A 19,441-nucleotide genomic window follows, 5' to 3' on the forward strand; every position below is an offset into this window, starting at 1 on the left:
GGCCAGACACAATGCGCCATGGAAAATACAATCACCCCAAAAGTACACATGCACACGCCAGGAGAACCAGCTCTGGAACAGAACAGGTATCACAGATATTTGTACTGAGCACCAGGATACACAAAACACACCCATACAGGGTAGTTCAGCTAGACCAGGGGTAGGGAACTGTTGAATTAGATAGCCTGAGCACTTCATCAGCTTTCAGCATGCATTAATTGGCAATTCTAATTGGCCATGCTGAAAGGGGCTGATGGGAATTGTAGTTCCTGAACATCTGGAGAGCCGCAGGTTCCCTACCCCTGAGCTAGACAACAGAAGTTGGGGGGAGTCTGAGCGCAGGGCATATGGACCCCCAGAAGCTATTCCTCCTGCCAGATTGGGGCTCAGTCCTGAAAGAGCAGAATTAATAAAGTCACAAGAGCATGTACCGAGTACTGTAACAATCACTGCTGAACTCAACACAATCCAGATCCACCCAGGTCTGGTCAGTGCAAAGGAATTCAAGGTCATGATGTGTGTGGGGGGGGGGGATGTCTTCCAGGCAAATACCAGACCTCAACGTATTAAAAAGCTGAAATGCCCCCCCCCCCCGCTCCTTTCTGAACTGTCACAGATAACTGGAAAGCTAAACATCTAGTTGCAGGTAGTTCCACTGGCTGTGTGTCTTCTCAACACATGTTCCTGCCCAAAGCAGACAGTAACACAGGCCAGGCAAGAGATGGAACGTTACACAAGCAGGAAAGGCGGGATAGCAACACACAAACTCAACAGGCCAATTTTTCTCCTCCTTGAGAAATTATCAAAGAGTTACAAAAATACTCCCCCCCTTCCCAAGCAATGTGAATTGTGCGCCTTTTATGAACAACCAAGCCCAGAAGTAATTTGCAAGTTTTTGCACAGAAATCTGGCTGGGGAGGGAAAGGGGAGGGGGTTTCAATTCCAGAGGCAAGACAGCACACCTCCCCGGAAATCCACAGGTAATCTGAGACTTGCTCCCCCCTTGGAGGCGTGACATTGCTCCAAGGTGCCAACGCTCCCAATGCCTGTGTGCGCACACATGTGCATGTGTGTGGGGAAGAATTTCAAGGCAGGAGGGAGCTTCAGATCTGGGAGCTCTTTCAGGACTCGCCCACCAAATACCCATATGCAACATGCATGCATCTGGAGCCACTAATGTAACCCCTAGAGTCTAGGGCCTAGACAGAGACCCCGACCCCCATGCACGCAGGAGCCCACCCCCAAATATCCCCCATGGACTTGTGCTGCCCACCGGAAATGCACCCGCTTTGATTCTCCCCCCCCCCCCCAGATTTACCTGGGCAGCTCCTCTTCCTGCTCCCCCCCTCCCAATCTCTCTGGCTTAGTTGAGATCAGGCTGACCCAGCTGCACAGGGACCACTCCCTCCCCCCCCCAAAAAAAACCACGTTCTTTCCTTCCCTCCCCCCTTCCTGCCCCCTCCCCCCAAGCAGGATCCATCTCCTTTATTTTCCTGTAGGGGGGAGGAGGCGGGTTGGTCAGATCCCCCCGTTTCCGCGTATTCCACCCCGCCCCCCCATCACCGTCCTTAATACTAGCAATGTCCCCAGTTGGGGGGGGGGAGTTTGCAGGATGCGGGGTGGGTATGGCAAGCTTGACACCCCCTCCCCCCAATAAGTCAGCACGAGCGTGCAGAAGGTGGTGGGAGAGAACGGGGGGGGGGCTTTTATAAAGGGGAGGGCCAGGCACGCAGGTCTGGCGGGGGGTGGGGAGATCAGGGCTGGGGGAGGGTCGGAAATGTGACAGGGGAGCGAGCATGCATGATGGAAGGGGGGGTGGCTCTCTCCTCTGCGACCCCCCCCCCCCAAATCTTTCTCCCTTTCCCCCCTGCCCTTGCATTGGGACTGCCCCCGCCTGCCAGGCTGCCCCCTTCCTTCCCGGTTACTGCTGCCGCCCCCAAATCTTTCTCCCTTTCCCCCCTGCCCTTGCATTGGGACTGCCCCCGCCTGCCAGGCTGCCCCCTTCCTTCCCGGTTACTGCTGCCGCCCCCCCCCCCACCCAGGCACGCCTCCCGCTCTGCCCCCACCCCACCCCCCGCCTCGCCCGGGCTTGCCTGGGTCTTGTCAAACTGCTCCCGCTCCGCCTCCAGGCTGTGGCCGGTCCTGCGGCTCAGCACCCGCGCGGGCACGTTCTTGATGGTGTTCATGGTGCCCGCCAGCCCCGCGGCAAGCCCGATCCGCTCTCCGTCTGGCCCGGGCGGCCGCTTGCCTGCCTGCCTGCCTGCCTGCCTTGCCTGCCTGCCGCTCCGGCGCCGCTCCGGATCCCGCTCCGCTTCTCCTCCAGCAGCACCGGCGGCCCGCGAAGGTGCAGGCGCGCCAGGGCGCCCCCGGCCGGCCACCGGCGGAGCCGCAGCTCCTCCTCTTTCCCCGCCGCCGGCCCAGGCGCTGCAGCCAATCGCCGGCCGCCGGAGGATTCCCGCCCCCTGCCGGGCAGCCAATCGCTGCCGCCCCTCCGCCCTCCCCCCCCCCGCCATGCAAGCTCAGTCCCGCCCTCCCTCCAGGCCCCATTGACGGCTGCGAGGCTGCTGGGCTGAAACGCGCCTGCAGGGGGCGCTCCCTTGGGGGGCGGGGGAGGGAGGGAGGATATTATTATCTCTCTGTAATTACATAGATGGATGAATGGCCGGTGGTGCGCTGGTTCAGGGCAGCTCTCATCTGGCACCGAGCCAGGAATTTGACTGTGTTTCGCGAGGCATGAATAAGGACCAGTCAGTGCTCAACATCTCCGCGTGGAGATGTTAAAACAGCTTTAAAAATGTAGGGAACCAGTAACATTGCCCGATTCATCTATCCAACTGTAATTATCTGTCTGTCTGTCTGTCTGTCTGTCTGTCTGTCTGTCGTGTGTGTATATATATATATGTATATATATGTATGTATGTATGTATGTATGTGTATATATGTGTGTGTATATATATGTGTATCTGTGTGTGTATATATATGTGTGTGTGTATATATGTATATATGTGTATATATGTGTGTGTGTATATAAATTTTATTTTTAAAATTTCTACCCCACCCAGCCCCAAAGGGCTCACGAGGGCAATACAACAGTATAAAACCAAATTCAATTAAAACAACAATAAATAATCTAAAATACTATGAAATCCAACAGTTACAAATATGATGGCAACTTAAAACCCCGATATCCCACGGGAGGCAAGTGATAGTAAGTGTCAACCCAGCTGATCCCCAGGAAATGCTCGGTGGAATAGCTCCATCTTATAGGCCCTGCGGAAATTACTCAAATCCTGCAGGGCCCTGATCTTGCCCTGGAGTTTATTCCACCAGGTAGGGGCCAGGACAGAATAGGCCCTGGCCCTAGTGGAGGCCCACCGGATGTTCTTTGGGACAGGGATTACCAGCAGGTTCTCCTTCGAGGAGCGAAGGGACCTAATTGGGCAATATATATATCTGTGTGTGCGTGTGTACATATATAGATATGTGTATATCTGTGTATATCTATGTAATTATATCTGCCTATCTATCCCAGCTGAAGGCCTGATTGATGCTTTTGAAGAAATGGACTGTAGAGCCACAAAATGTGATGCCACCATAAACTTGCTTGTTGTCAAAGTATCACAAGGCTCCTTTGGGTCTTTTTGCTTCCAGAACATTCCACCATTACATCCGTGTTAACTAGAACATAACCACACCGAGTTTCACAGACTACTTTTCACTACCTTCTTCCTCCCGACCCCCCCAAATCTCTTTGGAGTATGTAGCCTCTCCCCAAAGTGCTTGGAGTAGGGAGCCAGAACAGTGAGACAGAACCCAAAACTCAAGAAACTGGAGGTAAACCTTATTTTAAAGCGTTGCATAATACTTCCACGAGGATGAATTAAAATGTCACAAAGCAAAGGGTGAGCATTATGTCATGCAGCTGAACCTAACAAACTGCATTTTTTCTCCCCCACTTTTACACAATATCTATTCTAAAGATTTCTGAACTCACAAGCTTACTGTATTGTCGAAGGACACAGTGTGTAACAGACTTCCCTCTGTGACACACCTCTGAAGATGCCAGCCACAGACTTCCCTCTGTGATACTCCTCACAGAAGCAGGTGAAACGTTAGGAACAAGATCCACCAGACCACGACCACACAGCCCGGAAAACCCACCAGAACCAGTCACAAGTTTACTCTCTGCTACTTTACTTTTTAAATCAATCCTAACAAAACCCACAGCTCCTTTTTATGCTTTGCTTTTTAAATCTGCAACTTCCCCCCCTTTGTACTTAATTGCACACCATGCAGACTCTACATGTTTGCTCAAAAACTTATTTATTAAAATGGAGCAAATTCCCAAATGATCACCCTAACATGTAAACATTCCTTTTTAAAGAGTCGCAGTGATCAAGGGGAACAAGAACCTTCCCTATGAAGGAAGTCTGGGGGGGTGTGGGGGGCTTTTCTGATTAGATCTCCTTCTGTTGCCAGGGGGATAAGACTTTTTTGTTTTGTTTGGCATATCCGCAATGACTGTTATTGGCCCTCCTCCCTAGCATTATGCGTATCTGTATATTTCTTTAATGAAACAGGGTAGGTATATTATTTTGTTATATAATGTTTGAAGTTCTTAAAAAGTTGTAATGATTGATAGAATCATCGAGTTGGAAGCGGCCATGTATGCCATATAACCCCCAGCTCAATGCTGTGTCCAACTCTGGTGCTTCAGATGTTTATGGACTACCATTCCCATCAGCTCCTGCTTTTATACCATGATATCCCTCTGGAATTGCATCTTGTTTATGCAGCCCTGGGGAGGGTGCACAGAAATGTTTTAAAGAATGAAAGAAATAACATGACACCTAAGCCCAAGACCGAATTGAACAAGGGTGTATTAATTTTACCATTTCCTTCCTTCTTTCCACTATGCCTGTTTAGTACTGATAACCCCCCCCTTAATGTACACGTCCTTTTGAGAAACAATTTAACCTCATTAATTATATATCATGATATTTATACTCCAAAGTGGAACGGAAACGGGAGCACAACTGAAGCTTCCGTTTGTCCTCCATCCCTGGCAGCGTCTGCACCACTGATCGGTTCTCTATCCCTATATTTATTTATTTGAATGCATTTTGTACGGCTGCCAGCTGTCATTGAATCAGCCGTGAGTAATCTGCAGAAGTTTCAACTGCGCCTCAAAATCTGCGCTTCTGATTAGCGTTCGCCACCAGATTTCTAAGCGGCTGAGAATTGCATCGGATGAGCCTTGTGTAACTCACAAGCTTGTGCACGCTAGCGTCTCTGCCGAAAAGTTGACATGGTGACTACTAGACCAGAGGGCAAAGAGTAATGGAACGCATTGTTAAGCTATGAGCTGGTTCTGGCAGGTTGCAGCTAGCGTGACTCCAGAATTGCTCAAGTGACTTCTTGAATACAGTCGGATCCAGATCTTCATCGCCCATTAGCTTTAAGCAAGTGCACTGAGCTGCCCCTTAGGTGCGCAATTGACATGGGAACCTTAAATGCATCCCCGTTTAGTGGCTGAAGATCTTTGCTCGGTTTCTAAATGGAAATCGTTTCACTGGCTGCTGCCTCCCACTTTCTTCTCTAGCTTATTCTGGAAGAAGCCATTGCTTTTATCACCCATGTTTTGTTAAATTGTTCTCCCCCTCCCCAGCCCTTTAATTTAAAGATTGAAAACAAAACAAGGGGTTTAAAACTGTCCAAAACAAATATTTACAGTGCACCAGTGAGAGCCTGCCAGGGATGCTTCAGGCCTGGGGCGCCAACGTGGAAGGTAACATCATATCTTGACTGCACGACCAGACTGCAGATAGCAATTATGCTAACTATGGCAAGCAAACTGAAAAAGGATGATGGCGTCAAGGGGCCCCATATATTGAACTCGGCTTCTGATTCAACAACAAAGGGATAAATTGCTCATTAAAGACAATTTAACTTGCACGTGTAAAGGGAGCTTCTCTGACCCAAATGAATTCCACCACTTTCATGTAACTGTAAGTCCAGATAAAGGTTATTATCAAAGTGGAAAATTTCAGCTTGAAATTGAGGTTCCAGATGGCGTAGCAGTGGCGTAGTGGCTAAGAGCAGTGGCTAAGAGCAGGTGCACTCTGATCTGGAGGAACCGGGTTTGATTCCCAGCTCTGCCGCTTGAGTTGTGGAGGCTTCTCTGGGGAATTCAGATTAGCCTGGGCACTCCCACACACGCCAGCTGGGTGACCTTGGGCTAGTCACAGCTTCTCGGAGCTCTCTCAGCCCCACCCACCTCACAGGGTGTCTGTTGTGAGGGGGGAAGGGCAAGGAGATTGTCAGCCCCTTTGAGTCTCCTGCAGGAGAGAAAGGGGGGATATAAATCCAAAACTCTTCTTCTCTTCTTCTTCTATAATATATTGGTGCCTCTCAAAGGGAATTGCATGACTTGAATCCGGCACCCAAACATCTCTGAGCCAGAGGAAAACATGCGACTGGCGGGACTCCAAATAAAACTTTACAGGATGTTTGTTTGGGTCTGTTTACTGCTCTCTTGAATTTTGATGATCCTTTGAATATTGAAGCTGCAGAACATCATTCGTGACGAGGAGGACTTCCGAAATAAGGATTACATTAATCACTATGCAAGATGATGAAAAGATACAGCGGCACTACGGGATGCATATTATGTCCTTGATTGTAACATGATTAAAAAGAACCAGAGCTGGAATGTCCTGTGTTTTTTGCTCCAACAAGACAACTAGCTCCATAATAATCCATGTACAATGGAGAGTACAGTTGTCAGCGCAGCAAGGAAATGGTCTCTTCTGGCTGAAGAAACACGTTTGCTTTGCTCTTTAATGTCATTTCTGTAAATGTACAATACACCCAAATTTGAGATGCGCTTCAGAAATTAAAAGAAATCACTATTAGAGTTGTATTCATGACTAGTATGTTTACTGAAATGGTATGTTTACTGGAACTGCTAAACCACAAGTGTCAGACTCACGGCCCTCCAGATGTTATGGACTACAGTTCCCATCATCCCCTGCCAGCATGATGCTGGCAGGGGATGATGGGAACTGTAGTCCATAACATCTGGAGGGCCACGAGTTTGACACCTATGTGCTAAACACTGGCAAATAAAAGTAGGCTTTGTTAAAAAAACAAAAACAAATATTTATAGTTTTATCCTGAATCTGCTTGCTCATAAGGAAACTCTAGTGAGTTCAATGGGACGGCCTAACGCAGACTTAAGTTCTGAGCAAACAGACTTTTTAAAAAACAAAAACAAAGAGGGTTTGTTTTATTTAGAAAAATAAATTTCAACACGTTTACTCAGAACTAAGCCTAACTGAAAATAACTGGAGCTTTCTTCTGAGCAAACAGATTTAGGCTCAAGTACAAATATTTATCCAGACTTAAGGACTCAAGGTGGGTTGCAAAAAAGTTGAGACATTCCGTAGGACTATGGTAAGTCACGAATCAGCCACAGAAATCTGCAGCCTGCATCTTTCCCTCTTATAACGCTGCAAGGAAAAGGATGAATGACTTTTTTTACAACCATGAAAACTGGGAACTTTACAGATTGTTATAATATTATTTCACAATATAATAATATGCTGATTGACAATTTATAAAGGCTTTCCTAGTTAAGAGGAGGAAAATGGCAGCAGTAGATGTTAAAATGTGCATCTTAGTATCTACAACAAACGGTTCGTCGGGGGTGGGGGTGGGGGCAGGCTGGAGAAGCAGGACAAACAAAGGGCAACATCATATAGACACTTTGGAAAACATCGCTGCTGTAAGGAAGCCAAGGTGGGACAAAACACCAACACGGAAACAGCCCTGGGAAAAGTGAAGAAAAGTTTCAGACCTGGGAAAAGTGAAGAAAAGTTTCCAAACAGTAGCACGATTAAGTTTTGTGAGCCTTGTGATGGGAGAAAGAAACAGATTTGGAATCTCGTTTGTAAAAACTGATTCCAAAGAAGGAGTGCCCCTGACTCCTCTCCAAATTGGCCAGGCAAACATTTCCGATGTGAAGTAACTTGCACTCGCTGAAGTTGATCTGGAAGTAAACTACTAATGTATTTGGCAAAGACTGGCATGAACACACCTCCAGGTATATTCAATGGAAGAAGAGAAAGATTCCACTGAGAGACCAGGAAGATTTCCAGGGTATAAGCTTTCGAGAGCCAAAGCATCCTTTGTCAGAAGATTTCAGGGGGTAAGCTTTCGAGAGTCCCAAGGAGAGCTGACTCTCCTCGAAAGCTTATTCCCTGGAAATCTGCTTGGTCTTCAAAGGTACTACTGGAGTCAAATCTTGCTGTATAGGTGCAGATTAATACTGAAAGATATAAGGCCAGCCAAGCCTAAAAAAACAAGGACTTGTTTTTTAGGCTTGGCTGGCCTTATATCTTTCAGTATTGGTTTGACTGTATATATTTGCTATTCTGTTTAATAGGTGCAGATTAACACAGCTACCCACCTCTTGAAAGAAACTATCACCAATGAAAGAACATTTTATTTTAAGACAGGTGATTTTACCTGAAGGTGGACTTCTCACTCAGTCCCCTTAAAGCAGTGGTGGCGAACCTATGGCACGGGTGCCAGAGGTGGCACTCTGAGCCCTTTCTGTGGGCACGCGAGCACAGAGTTCGTCATGTGGGAGGGCGGAAAATCACCCCCCAGCACACACATCTAGGCTGGCCTGGGCACGATCCTTTACCTGGGAGTAAGCTTGGTTGCTGGCAATGAGGCTTGCTTCTGAATAAACCCTCCTAGGGTCGTGATTCACCCATTCGAAGCGTTGCACGTTGCTTCACCAAGCTTACTCCTGAGTAATGTGCGCCTTGGAGCCAACCGTTTTTTCTAAACTAAAACCTCAGTATTCAGGTTAAATTGCCGGGTTGGCACTTTGCGATAAATAAGTGGGTTTTGGGTTGCAATTTGGGCACTCGGTCTCAAAAAGGTTCGCCATCACTGCCTTAAAGCAATAGGGTTGTCCATACATCATTTCCCCTCCTCCACCCTCCCATTCCTTGCCCCACGGACAATGTTCTGCTATAGAAAGGACTGTTAACTTGATGTGACCGGGTGGGGGTGGGAATAGCCTTGCTCTGCCTTGTGTCTTGACCCTCTAATTAAAACCAAGACAGGGAGTGGGAAAAGCCTCCACGCCCTCGTTAACGGCAGGCAGAAATCAAATGAAAGCTCTGTTGTCCTTTAATAATGGCCAAGTGTGTGCCTACAAAGCAGGCAGCCCTGCCCTTGTTTTGTTAGGTTTACAGAAGGACACCCCCGTTCTTAGTTAGCTGAAACACGCAGGATACATCGGGGAACTCGGGCACACCCCCCCTCTAAAGCAGCGGTGTAGGCTGCACTGACAGTACTAAACACAGAAAGGTAAATGAAAGTCGCAACTTGTAAACAGCTCTTGCTTCTTGGGTGGCAGAATAAGCAGCAGATAAGAGGGAGATAATCTCTGTCCCTGCACCTGTTAGTTGCCTGGCTTTAGCTTCCACCCAGAGTTGGAAACTGTTATGTTGTACATGCGAAACTGGAGGGTTTATTTATTTATTTATTGTTTGGACTTTTATACCGCCCCATCCCCAAAGGGCTCTGGGCGGTGTACAGTACAAAGGTTGGGACCCCCTTGACCACAAAGCCACAAATGACTGGCTTCAAATCAGTTTGCAGAAAAAAGTGACCCCTGCTTCATGCCCTGAGTTGCTCCCAGTGGCTGAGTTTGGCCTGCCTGCCAGCCATCTCTAGAAACAGCAGGTGGGAGGGATGTGTGCTGGCCGTGGCATGCTACAACACCTGCCCCAGACACGCAAGTCACCCTGAAAAAGAGGCTGGAAGTCATTCAGAGCGCCAATCAATTATTAACGTCAGAGTCCGACAGGATAGGCCAAACAGGGTTGAATAAGAAGGAAGGCTACATTTACTAGCTTATGCGCCCCGTGCTCAGAAGACTTTCAAGCTCAGGAAGGTAAGCAGGGCACCTTTGCAACATTTACGGCCTCTGCTCTAAAGGCATCACTTTCCACCCAGCACAATAATCGGAACAGTCATCGCTGGGGCCTTGGCCCAGCTAGAACCAGTAAACCAGGCCTACGATAGAAAGGTGCCATTGTGTGCAAGCCCCGCTGGAATTAAGAAGGGCTATCAGCAATGGCGTAGGAGGGTAAGAGCTCGTGTATCTAATCTGGAGGAACCGGGTTTGATTCCCAGCTCTGCCACCTGAGCTGTGGAGGCTTATCTGGGGAATTCAGATTAGCCTGTACACTCCCACACACGCCAGCTGGGTGACCTTGGGCTAGTCACAGCTTCTCGGAGCTCTCTCAGCCCCACCTACCTCACAGGGTGTTTGTGGTGAGGGGGGAAGGGCAAGGAGATTGTAAGCCCCTTTGAGTCTCCTGCAGGAGAGAAAGGGGGGATATAAATCCAAACTCCTCTTCTCTTCTTCTTCTTAATAGGGCGCTCGTAGCTGTGTCTGAAACCTTTTCTCTACAATTTGGGGAAAGGGTCACATTCAGCTCCAGTCACACACAAGGAAAGAACATCTAGAGGTTGAAAAGAAAAATCAGGCAGGAACGAACAATTTGTTTTTATACTATAAATTCAAAGTATTTGTACAAAAATAGGGGAAAGCGGCATAAATGCATTTCTTTTTTTAAAAAAATGAGAACAACATATTTAAAATCTTCCAAAAATGTACTCCCCAATTCATCTTAGGGTGGTTGTTCCCTAAAGTTGCTTTCATTAACTGTCCCATAATTTTAAGTTTTAAATGTATCTATGTAGAGGGAAGGGGAATAAGCGCCAGCATTTCGATCCAGGTCCCGGGCATGCAAGGTGTTCCAAGATGGATAGCAGCAACGGAAGAACGGCTGTTCGTGGAACTTCCACACAATGCAGATCTTCACATGAGGGCAGAATCATCTCCCAAAAGGTGGTCCTTGTAGAAAGAACAGGACAACTGGTTGAAACTGCACACTGCAATTCAGCAAAGAGCAGCAGTGGCGTAGGAGGTTAAGAGCTCGTGTATCTAATCTGGAGGAACCGGGTTTGATTCCCAGTTCTGCCGCCTGAGCTGTGGAGGCTTCTCTGGGGAATTCAGATTAGCCTGTACACTCCCACACACGCCAGCTGGGTGACCTTGGGCTAGTCACAGCTTCTTGGAGCTCTCTCAGCCCCACCCACCGCACAGGGAGTTTGTTGTGAGGCGGGAAGGGCAAGGAGATTGTGAGCCCCTTTCAGTCTCCTGCAGGAGAGAAAGGGGGGATATAAATCCAAACTCCTCCTCCTCCTCCTCCTCCTCCTCCTCCTCCTCCTCCTCCTCCTCCTCCTCCTCCTCCTCTTCTTCTTCTTCTTCTTCAGGCTCTACTGTTTTCCGACCAGCCTCTTCTCAGCTGATGGGAAAACACGGCCAGTGCAAATCTCCAGGATGTCTCAACAATTAAAATATTTACTGCACTGGTTGAAGCACTGGCTGGCCTGACGGTTGCCTCCCTGAAAGCCGCCCTTGTTCAGCTGCCGGGAAAGTTTTTCCACTCCTTTGCAAACAGCTGGCAGCTCGGGAGTTTTCAAGTTGACGGAGATGTTTCTCAGTGGCTGGAAACAGCAGGCTTTGCAAGCCAGGAGGCATGCCAGAAATGCCGAAGGCTCTAGGCAGCACTTTCGGCATTTCTTCCCTCTGTAACTGGATCCTTGGCTCCAGCAGGTGTGTGGAAGGGTCGGGGCGCAGGCGACGGATCCTGACGCCAGCTCCCATCTGGGCAGTGTTACTTAAATGCCCCTCTGCGGCTCTGGCAAGCCAACGGGCTCTGCAGCGCGATGCCCGAAGAGCCAGCGCAGTGTTGCGGTTTGGGGGTCAAGACTAGGTCCCGGGAGAGCCAGCTTTGAAACCTCTCTGGGACATGAAAGCCCACCGGGTGACTTCACTGAGAAAGTATAGCTGAGAAAGGATACGCAGCAGTGGCGGAGTGGCTAAGACCAGGTGCACTCTGATCTGGAGGAACCGGGTTTGATTCCCAGCTCTGCCGCCCGAGCTGTGGAGGCTTATCTGGGGAATTCAGATTAGCCTGTGCACTCCCACACATGCCAGCTGGGTGACCTTGGGCTAGTCACAGCTTTCCGGAGCTCTCTCAGCCCCATCCACCTCACAGGGTGTTTGTTGTGAGGGGGGAAGGGCAAGGAGATTGTCAGCCCCTTTGAGTCTCCTGCAGGAGAGGAAGGGGGGATATAAATCCAAACTCTTCTTCTTCTTCTTCTCTCTCTCAACCTTTTTCACAAGATTGATTGTGGTTAGGAAGAAATGGATGAATGAAGAGACGTGAATGAAGAGAATCACCTGCGTGACCCTTATCTCCTTGGACTAAGGCGGGGTAGGGAACCTGCGGCTCTCCGGATGTTCAGGAACTACAATTCCCATCAGCCTCTGTCAGCATGGCCAATTGGCCATGCTGGTAGGGGCTGATGGGAATTGTAGTTCCTGAACATCTGGAGAGCCGCAGGTTCCCTACCCCTGGAGTAAGAGAAGAGTCAAATAGCCTTGAGAGAGGGCACTCCAGATCTGGTTTAGTGTATCAGTGATGCCAGGTTCAGACCCTATGAAGTCACTGAGTGACTTAGGGACAGTTATCAGCGTGACATAGTGGTTAAGAGCAGGTGGCCTCTAATCTGAAGAACTGGGTAAGATCCCCCCCCCCTCCACCTGAGCGGTGCACTCTTATCCGGTGAACTGGATTTGTTTCTCTGCTCCTCCATATGAAGCCTGCTGGGTGACCTTGGGCTAGTCACAGTTCTCTCAGAACTCTCTCAGCCCCGCCTACTTTTCATGGTGTCTGTTCTGGGGAAAGGAGTTTGTAAGCCCCTTTGAGTCTCCATAAAGGAGAGAAAGGGGAGGAATACATTCAAACCAGTGGTGGGATCCAAAAATTTTAGTAACAGGTTCCCATGGTGGAGGGATTCAAGCAGTGGCGTAGCGCCAATGGGACTGGGTGGGGCACAACGGGGGCGTGGCCGGGCATTCCTGGGCGGGGCATTCCTGGGCGGGGCTGTGGCAAGGACGCAGCCGCTGCGCCGGTCCTTGGGCGGGAAACGAATGCACGCAGGCGCAGGCTGCCACGCACGCCGGTGCACCTCCTGATAGACTGCTTCAAGTTCTGTGCGCTACTGCTGAGGAGCGGAGGAGGGGTGTAACTAAGGCAAAAATCACGTGGCAAAATCACCAACCAGTATCCCCCTCTCGGCACACACAAATAATTAGTAACCTACTCTCGGGAACCTGTGAGAACCTGCTGGATCCCACCTCTGATCCAAACTCCTCCTTCTCTTCTTCACTCTCTCTCAATTCAACCTACCACATAGGATTGTTGTGCAGATAGGAGGAAGGGAGAATTATGCCTGCTTGGCAGAAGCCTCTCTGCATGGCACACATTCATTTGCAAAAGAAATTCCTTTTTCAGACAAGAACTGACAAAGTCCACCCAGACATCCCAGTCTGCAGGGGGTGCCTCAGAGAAGATGTAGCGGAAGCTTGTTAACTAGAAAAACTCGCACCGGTACCTACTGCAACACAGTGATGGGGAAGGTGGAGTCCTCACCGGAGCTCAGAGAGAGAAGAGAGAAAGCTTCGCTTGGGTTTCCTCGGCAGTGGGTGACATCCCTGGATATCCCTCACCCTGCAAACAGACATGGAGACAGTGAACCTTTAGAGAACCATCACCTCAAAAGAAATCCTGATAGCAATAACAGAAACACTTTGCATTGATGCAGGCCTTTCTCTGTCCCGAGCACTCCACGCCTTGCAGTAATGCCCGTAACACTGCCTCCGCATCCCAGAGGGAACACAGAATGAGACTGAGAAATATAGAGACGTGGAAGACAAGACTTGAACCCAGAACCTGGGGGGAAGAATTAGGACTAATAAAAGGAAATACTTCTTCACACAACGTGTGATTGGTGTTTGGAATATTCTGCCACATGAGGTGGTGATGGCCACTAACCTGGATAGCGTTAAAAGGGGCTTGGACAGATTTACGGAGGAGAAGTCGATCTATGGCTACCAATCTTGATCCTCTTTGATCTGAGATTGCAAATGCCTTAACAGTCCAGGTGCTCGGGAGCAACAGCCACAGAAGGCCTTTGCTTTCACATCCTGCATGTGAGCTCCCAAGGCACCTGGTGGGCCACTGCGAGTAGCAGAGAGCTGGACTAGATGGACTCTGGTCTGATCCAGCTGGCTTGTTCTTATGTTCTTAACCTTCTTGGTTCATGACTCTCAAATGAACCTGGACACAAAAGTGGCAGTGGTGGCTCTGGTGGGCAGGGCAGGGCAGTGGTGGCTCTGAGAGGATCGATGGCAAATCTAGGCTTCCCTTGCATGTAAAATGTTTATGCTTATTGACGTTCTACACAGAAGATAACTACTCGCCCCTGCTATCCAGGCTCAGAGTTGTTTACAACAGGTAGTACAATAAAAGAAGTATAAAAATCAGTCATGGTTCCCAAGAATATAAACCCAGAGAAAGTTGGGAGCAACAACAACACATAAAAAAAGAAAAAAGGGAAAAGAAGGGGTAAGGGAAGGCCGTGTAATACATCTGACGACTCAAATCACACTGTAGATTTCTGAAGACTAAACATGACATAAAACATACATTTATACCGTGTTAAGTAATGGTGAGAATTCTGCATTTATTTATTCCAAATATTTATCTCCTGCCTTACCTCCTCTGGCTCAAGGAGACTGAACTAGGTTCTAATCCAGGAGAAATTATGGTAGAATAAAATTATGTTAGCCTTTAAGGTACCATCTCCCTCACAAGGTGTCCGCTGTGGGGAGAGGAAGGGAAAAGGAGCTTGTAAGCCACCTTCAGACTCCTTACATGAAAAAAAAGGTGGGGTATAAATCCAAACTCTTCTTCTAAAAGTGAATTCTCCTGATTGCTTGTTTCTACCGCAAGACCTACCACTTGGGTACTGGCATCCTTGGGACTGCAGCCAGGAGTAGCGTGGAGAAGGTTGCTGCGTTCCAGGTCAGCCACCATCTGTCGGGACTCTGCCAGTAGTCTCTGAAGTTTACTGGTGGGTGAGCAGGAATCCTAGAAGGTACCAGAACAGAAGAGGTTCAGGGACTGTCTGGAAAGGCCCAGAGACCACGGAGGAAGGGAACAAGCTCACTCCATCAGCCTCCAGACCTAGATGAAGATGTACTGGAAAGAAGGTAATGAAGGAATTGGGAGCCAGTGGCATTAGAAATTCAGGATGGGGGATTGTCTTTAGACCTGAAGACAATGTCACAGAAGATAATGGGACCCTGCTGTGAGGTAGGGCAGGATATAGACCTGGAAAAGGGTGCAGAACAAGCTGTTCCATCACTTGCTCTGTCCCAAAACGGCCGGTCCAGCTAAACTGGATCCGTAGCTAAGGTCAGCCCCAGAAGCAGCGCCTGGAACAAGTGAGGACAGCCAATGGGAGGGGAACAAGGGAAGGCACTGAGCCAAGCTCTGCCCAATGTGATGAGCCATCTTACAAAGGCAAAACCTCACATAGTGGATGGCAGGATGGCAGCATCCATTCATCGCCTGGACATCCATTGTGCTTGTGAGCTTGGGGGAGAGATCCAACTCAAACGGCTTCTCGTGCCTCTTGGGACCGCTGGCCTTCTGTGTCGATGTCAAACAGGGAGCGCCCAAATCCGACAAAGTCAGGTCCACATCATGGTCACTGCATAACAATTTTTTTAGAAATTAGGTCTTTTCCAGAAATATCTAGCGTACATTCTTTAAAAAGGCCCAGGGGTCTGATGCCTTATAGACACGGGAAGATAAGAGGCAGCTGCGATGTGCAGCCCACAGGGGAATTCTTCTCAACCCACGGAGGTCTGAGCAGCCACACACCACTGTTGCCCCCGGTAGCTCAGCAAACCGAGCCTCGGGCCACGAAACCCAACAACAGACAACACAATCAAACAGGACAATGGGCAGCTGCAGCAAGAAAGGGACATTCAATAGTGGAGGCTATTTGAATATAAAGGCAGCCAGCATCGTGGCGCTCGTTCACTGAGCTACAGTGCATCCCACATTTAAAGTCCTGGTCACTGCATGTAGTCTTACAGCAATGGAGACAGCATGTCGTTTCGGCCAGTGAGAGATGCAGGGGGCAACTCTGCCGTCCCGTCTCCCCTCCAAGCCCTTTTATTGACAGTTTACAAGTGGAAAAACAAACAAGGCAGGCAGGCAGGGGTTTGCAGCACCTGGATACAAGACAGTGAGCAGGGCAAAAGGGCGCAGGGGGACTGAGCAGAAGATTTGATATTTGCACGTACACATTGGAGCCAGGAGGTCTGCAACCTCAGCAGTTTTCTCCGAAACCACATTTGGGGAGGAAAGGTCAGTTGCACGTGAGAGGCCTTTTTCCAAGCAGTGTATTGCCGTACTCAGGCGCGCCCCCTGGATGTTGGGGGGCCCTTTTCCAAGCAACGTGCTGCCGTACTCGAGAGCCTCCCGGGCGCTGTGAGACCCCCTTTCCAAGCAGAATGGCTGCCGTACTCGGGAGCCTCCCGACGCTGTGCCCCCCAACAACTGCATCTTCCAAAGGATACTGTGGACATAGATGTCCTCAACTGGAGACATGGGGGACTGGACCTGGCACCTTCGGCACGCTTAGCAGATGCTCCACTCCACATTTGGCTTTGAATGTTCTCATTCAAAATATAGTCCGAAAGCGTGCCCCATTTCAAACTACTTGCTGGTTCCATAAAAGATTTTGCAAGGTTTGTGTCTGGGTTTTTTTGCACGGGGAGGACAACCATAAGCTAACAGCAGAGTACTTAATCTTGGTACATTGAGAAAAATGCCTAACCTTTCTGGCTTGGTGCTTCTAATTCCACAACTAGCCTGGGGATGGCTGAAAAGAGCTCCGTGCTGTATGTTTCCTTGTGCTTTGGCTGGCTTGAAAATCTGGATCCACTCTTGGTCAGTCACGGGCTGGAAGGTTTCGCTCCCAGAGCAGCAACAACAGCAGCCGGCATCCAGAGCTCTGGCCAGACGGGGAGAGTTCAGGGGACTTCGGCCACTCGGAGTCGCAACCGGTTCTGTCTCTGCAGCGTTACAACCCCGGTCAAATGTGTCCGAGAGCTTCCATGTGGGGCTATGGCCATTCGCAGGCTCCGTGAAGGAATCTAGCGGCAGCCAGTGCTCGTGGATTGGCAAAGCGGGGACAGGGTTTCGCTCAGTCCCCCGAGCAAATTCCCTGCTGTCCACCATGCAGGTGCCATCTGCCTGTGAAGCAGGTCCGCTCTCCGCTCTGTCAGCTCTCAAGGGCCCATCCGGGTTCCGCTCTTCCCTAGGCAGAGTCCCTGAACTGCCAAACGTCCCTTCCTGAAACAGATCCAAGTTTGCCAAGAGTCGCTCCTCGCAGCTTGAGACTTGTGCCTGCTGCCTATTCCCAGCTCTGCACGTGGGGCATGTAGCTTGCAAGCTGCTTTTGGGAGCGTGCGCGAACGGGGCAGGTGCCTTCTGACAGGTTTCGCTACAGACCGTCTCTCTGCTGCTGCTGCTCTCGAGATCTAACAAAACCATCTCTATGCTAGAAGTGGCGGAATAAGGAGCTCGTGTTACAAAAACGGCATTTGACAATTTACAAGGATCATCTATTGTCACAGAAGTCAATCCCTGCGCTGTTGCTGCGAGGTGAATATAAGGCCAGTTCCGGGTTTGGATACTCATCCAGCCCCTGAACTCCTGCCCATTAATAATAATAATAATAATAATAATAATAATAATAATAATAATAATAATAATAATAATAATAATAATAATAATAATAATAATAATTCTGTGTGATCCAAAAGTTTATGCGCATATTTGCGAACTTTGGTTAGCCCTTCCCTCCCCCCAAAAAAGAACTGCCTTGCCACACTGTGAATTACGTTCTGCCCCCAAACCCTAACTAATGGGCAGCTGTTAATACAGGGACGTCCAGGTGATTCTAGTTTGGAGCAGCATTCTGATCTGGTACAGGCAAATCTTCCCTGCTTGGCTAACAGAGACCTGCACAAGCCGTGCAACTTGTAGGCTGCCTTCCTTTCTTTTTTCAACAGAAGGACATCAGGGAGGCATTACTACGCCATGGCTGCTATTGATCCCATTCTGGCTTTGAAACGAGCCACCAGTTTTGTTAATATTTGGGAGCAGCAGTGGCGTAGTGGCTAAGAGCAGTGGCTAAGAGCAGGTGCACTCTGATCTGGAGGAACCGGGTTTGATTCCCAGCTCTGCCGCTTGAGTTGTGGAGGTTTATCTGGGGAATTCAGATTAGCCTGTGCACTCCCACACACGCCAGCTGGGTGACCTTGGGCTAGTCACAGCTTCGCGGAGCTCTCTCAGCCCCACCCACCTCACAGGGTGTTTGTTGTGAGGGGGGAAGGGCAAGGTGATTGTCAGCCCCTTTGAGTCTCCTGCAGGAGAGAAAGGGGGGATATAAATCCAAACTACTCTTCTTCTTCTACTGGTCCTTCCTGCGCAGCTCCCAATTGCCTGTTTCAGCAAAATACAGTATCAGCAATCTACTCTGAGAGGAGCAGGTGGGGAAATTTAGCTGGGGTGTTCAGGAATCTTGCAATTTAGGAGGGACTTGGTTTTACTTTTCAACCACACCACATGCAGGGCTGGGAAACGGGCTGTGGGAAATCTGATGCATGCATCCACTCTGTACCCAGATTTTTCCTCCAACCCTGTGCAAGACTGGCTCCAATACCTCTGATGGAGAATCTGGAAACATGCCTGCAGCCCCACTGCTGCCCCTTTGTTGATACAAACTTGAAATCCCCTTATCAGGCCTACCTAGCTTCGTGGGCCTCCTTTTTGGGTTTTGGCTTGGTTTCCTGAGAACTCTCCAAGCTGAAATGCAGAAACTGCAGGTCTTGCTGCTGCTTCATGTAGATCTGATGATGGACAAGAAGGAAATAAACTAAAACACTGAAGCAGCTCAAAGAACTATAACCAAAGCTGTTCTTTCTGGAGCATTTCTTTTCCCAGATTTATACAATGGAATGGTCCAGAAGCCACGGCAAACAGGGTTTTAACACAATACAACATAAGACTTGTGTTCACACCCTTCCCCCCAGTGGTGGGATCCAAAAATTTTAGTAACAGGTTCCCATGGGGGTGGGATTCAAACAGTGGCGTAGCGCCAATGGGGCTGGGCAGGGCACGACGGGGGCGTGGTCGGGCATTCCTGGGGCGGGGCATTCCTGGGCGGGGCTGTGGCAAGGACGCAGCCGCTGCGCCGGTCCTTGGGCAGGAATTAAATGCACGCAGGCGCAGGCTGCCACGCACGCTGGTGCACCTCCTGCTAGACTGCTTCAAGTTCTGCGCGCTACTGCTGAGGAGCAGAGGAGGGGCGTAACTAAGGCAAAAATCACATGGCAAAATCACCAATCAGTAAC

General features: G+C 49.4%; 2 protein-coding genes and 1 pseudogene across 3 annotated transcripts in view; 1 reads left to right on the top strand and 2 right to left on the bottom strand.

Annotated features, from left to right (window-relative positions):
- The window catches only part of HIP1R (huntingtin interacting protein 1 related), a 75,414-nt gene extending 73,022 nt beyond the window's left edge, over nt 1-2,392 (bottom strand). For both annotated transcript variants that reach the window (XM_048514470.1, XM_048514469.1), the window contains exon 1: nt 2,094-2,392. In XM_048514470.1, coding sequence (XP_048370427.1) covers nt 2,094-2,186 — 93 coding nt within the window. In that variant the 5' untranslated portion in view covers nt 2,187-2,392. The remainder of the gene's footprint in view (nt 1-2,093) is intronic.
- Nucleotides 2,393-5,754: 3,362 nt separating this feature from the next.
- LOC125442387 lies at nt 5,755-6,635 on the top strand (annotated as a pseudogene).
- Nucleotides 6,636-10,579: 3,944 nt separating this feature from the next.
- On the bottom strand, nt 10,580-18,993 carry CCDC62 (coiled-coil domain containing 62). The gene is made up of 6 exons (XM_048513686.1): nt 18,837-18,993; nt 16,858-17,583; nt 15,543-15,720; nt 14,964-15,095; nt 13,562-13,673; nt 10,580-10,945 (listed from the first exon to the last, which is right to left on the bottom strand). Exons 1-5 carry the CDS (start codon nt 18,929-18,931, stop codon nt 13,602-13,604), a joined length of 1,203 nt encoding a protein of 400 aa, XP_048369643.1. The 5' UTR covers nt 18,932-18,993; the 3' UTR covers nt 10,580-10,945; nt 13,562-13,601.
- Nucleotides 18,994-19,441: the final 448 nt, after the last annotated feature.

The sequence above is a fragment of the Sphaerodactylus townsendi genome, linkage group LG13 (genome assembly GCF_021028975.2).
Source record: "Sphaerodactylus townsendi isolate TG3544 linkage group LG13, MPM_Stown_v2.3, whole genome shotgun sequence".
Taxonomy (NCBI): domain Eukaryota; kingdom Metazoa; phylum Chordata; class Lepidosauria; order Squamata; family Sphaerodactylidae; genus Sphaerodactylus; species Sphaerodactylus townsendi.

What these genes read in the sequence shown, in the direction of transcription:
- CCDC62 (XM_048513686.1), bottom strand. Translation starts at nt 18,931, where the DNA reads ATGAAGCAGCAGCAAGACCTGCAGTTTCTGCATTTCAGCTTGGAGAGT. An exon ending in AAGGAGGCCCACGAAGCTAG is followed by an intron (nt 17,584 to 18,836) that starts GTAGGCCTGATA and finishes CGCCACTTCTAG; the next exon opens with CATAGAGATGGTTTTGTTAG. An exon ending in AGGATGCCAGTACCCAAGTG is followed by an intron (nt 13,674 to 14,963) that starts GTAGGTCTTGCG and finishes GTCTGTTTGCAG; the next exon opens with GGTGAGGGATATCCAGGGAT.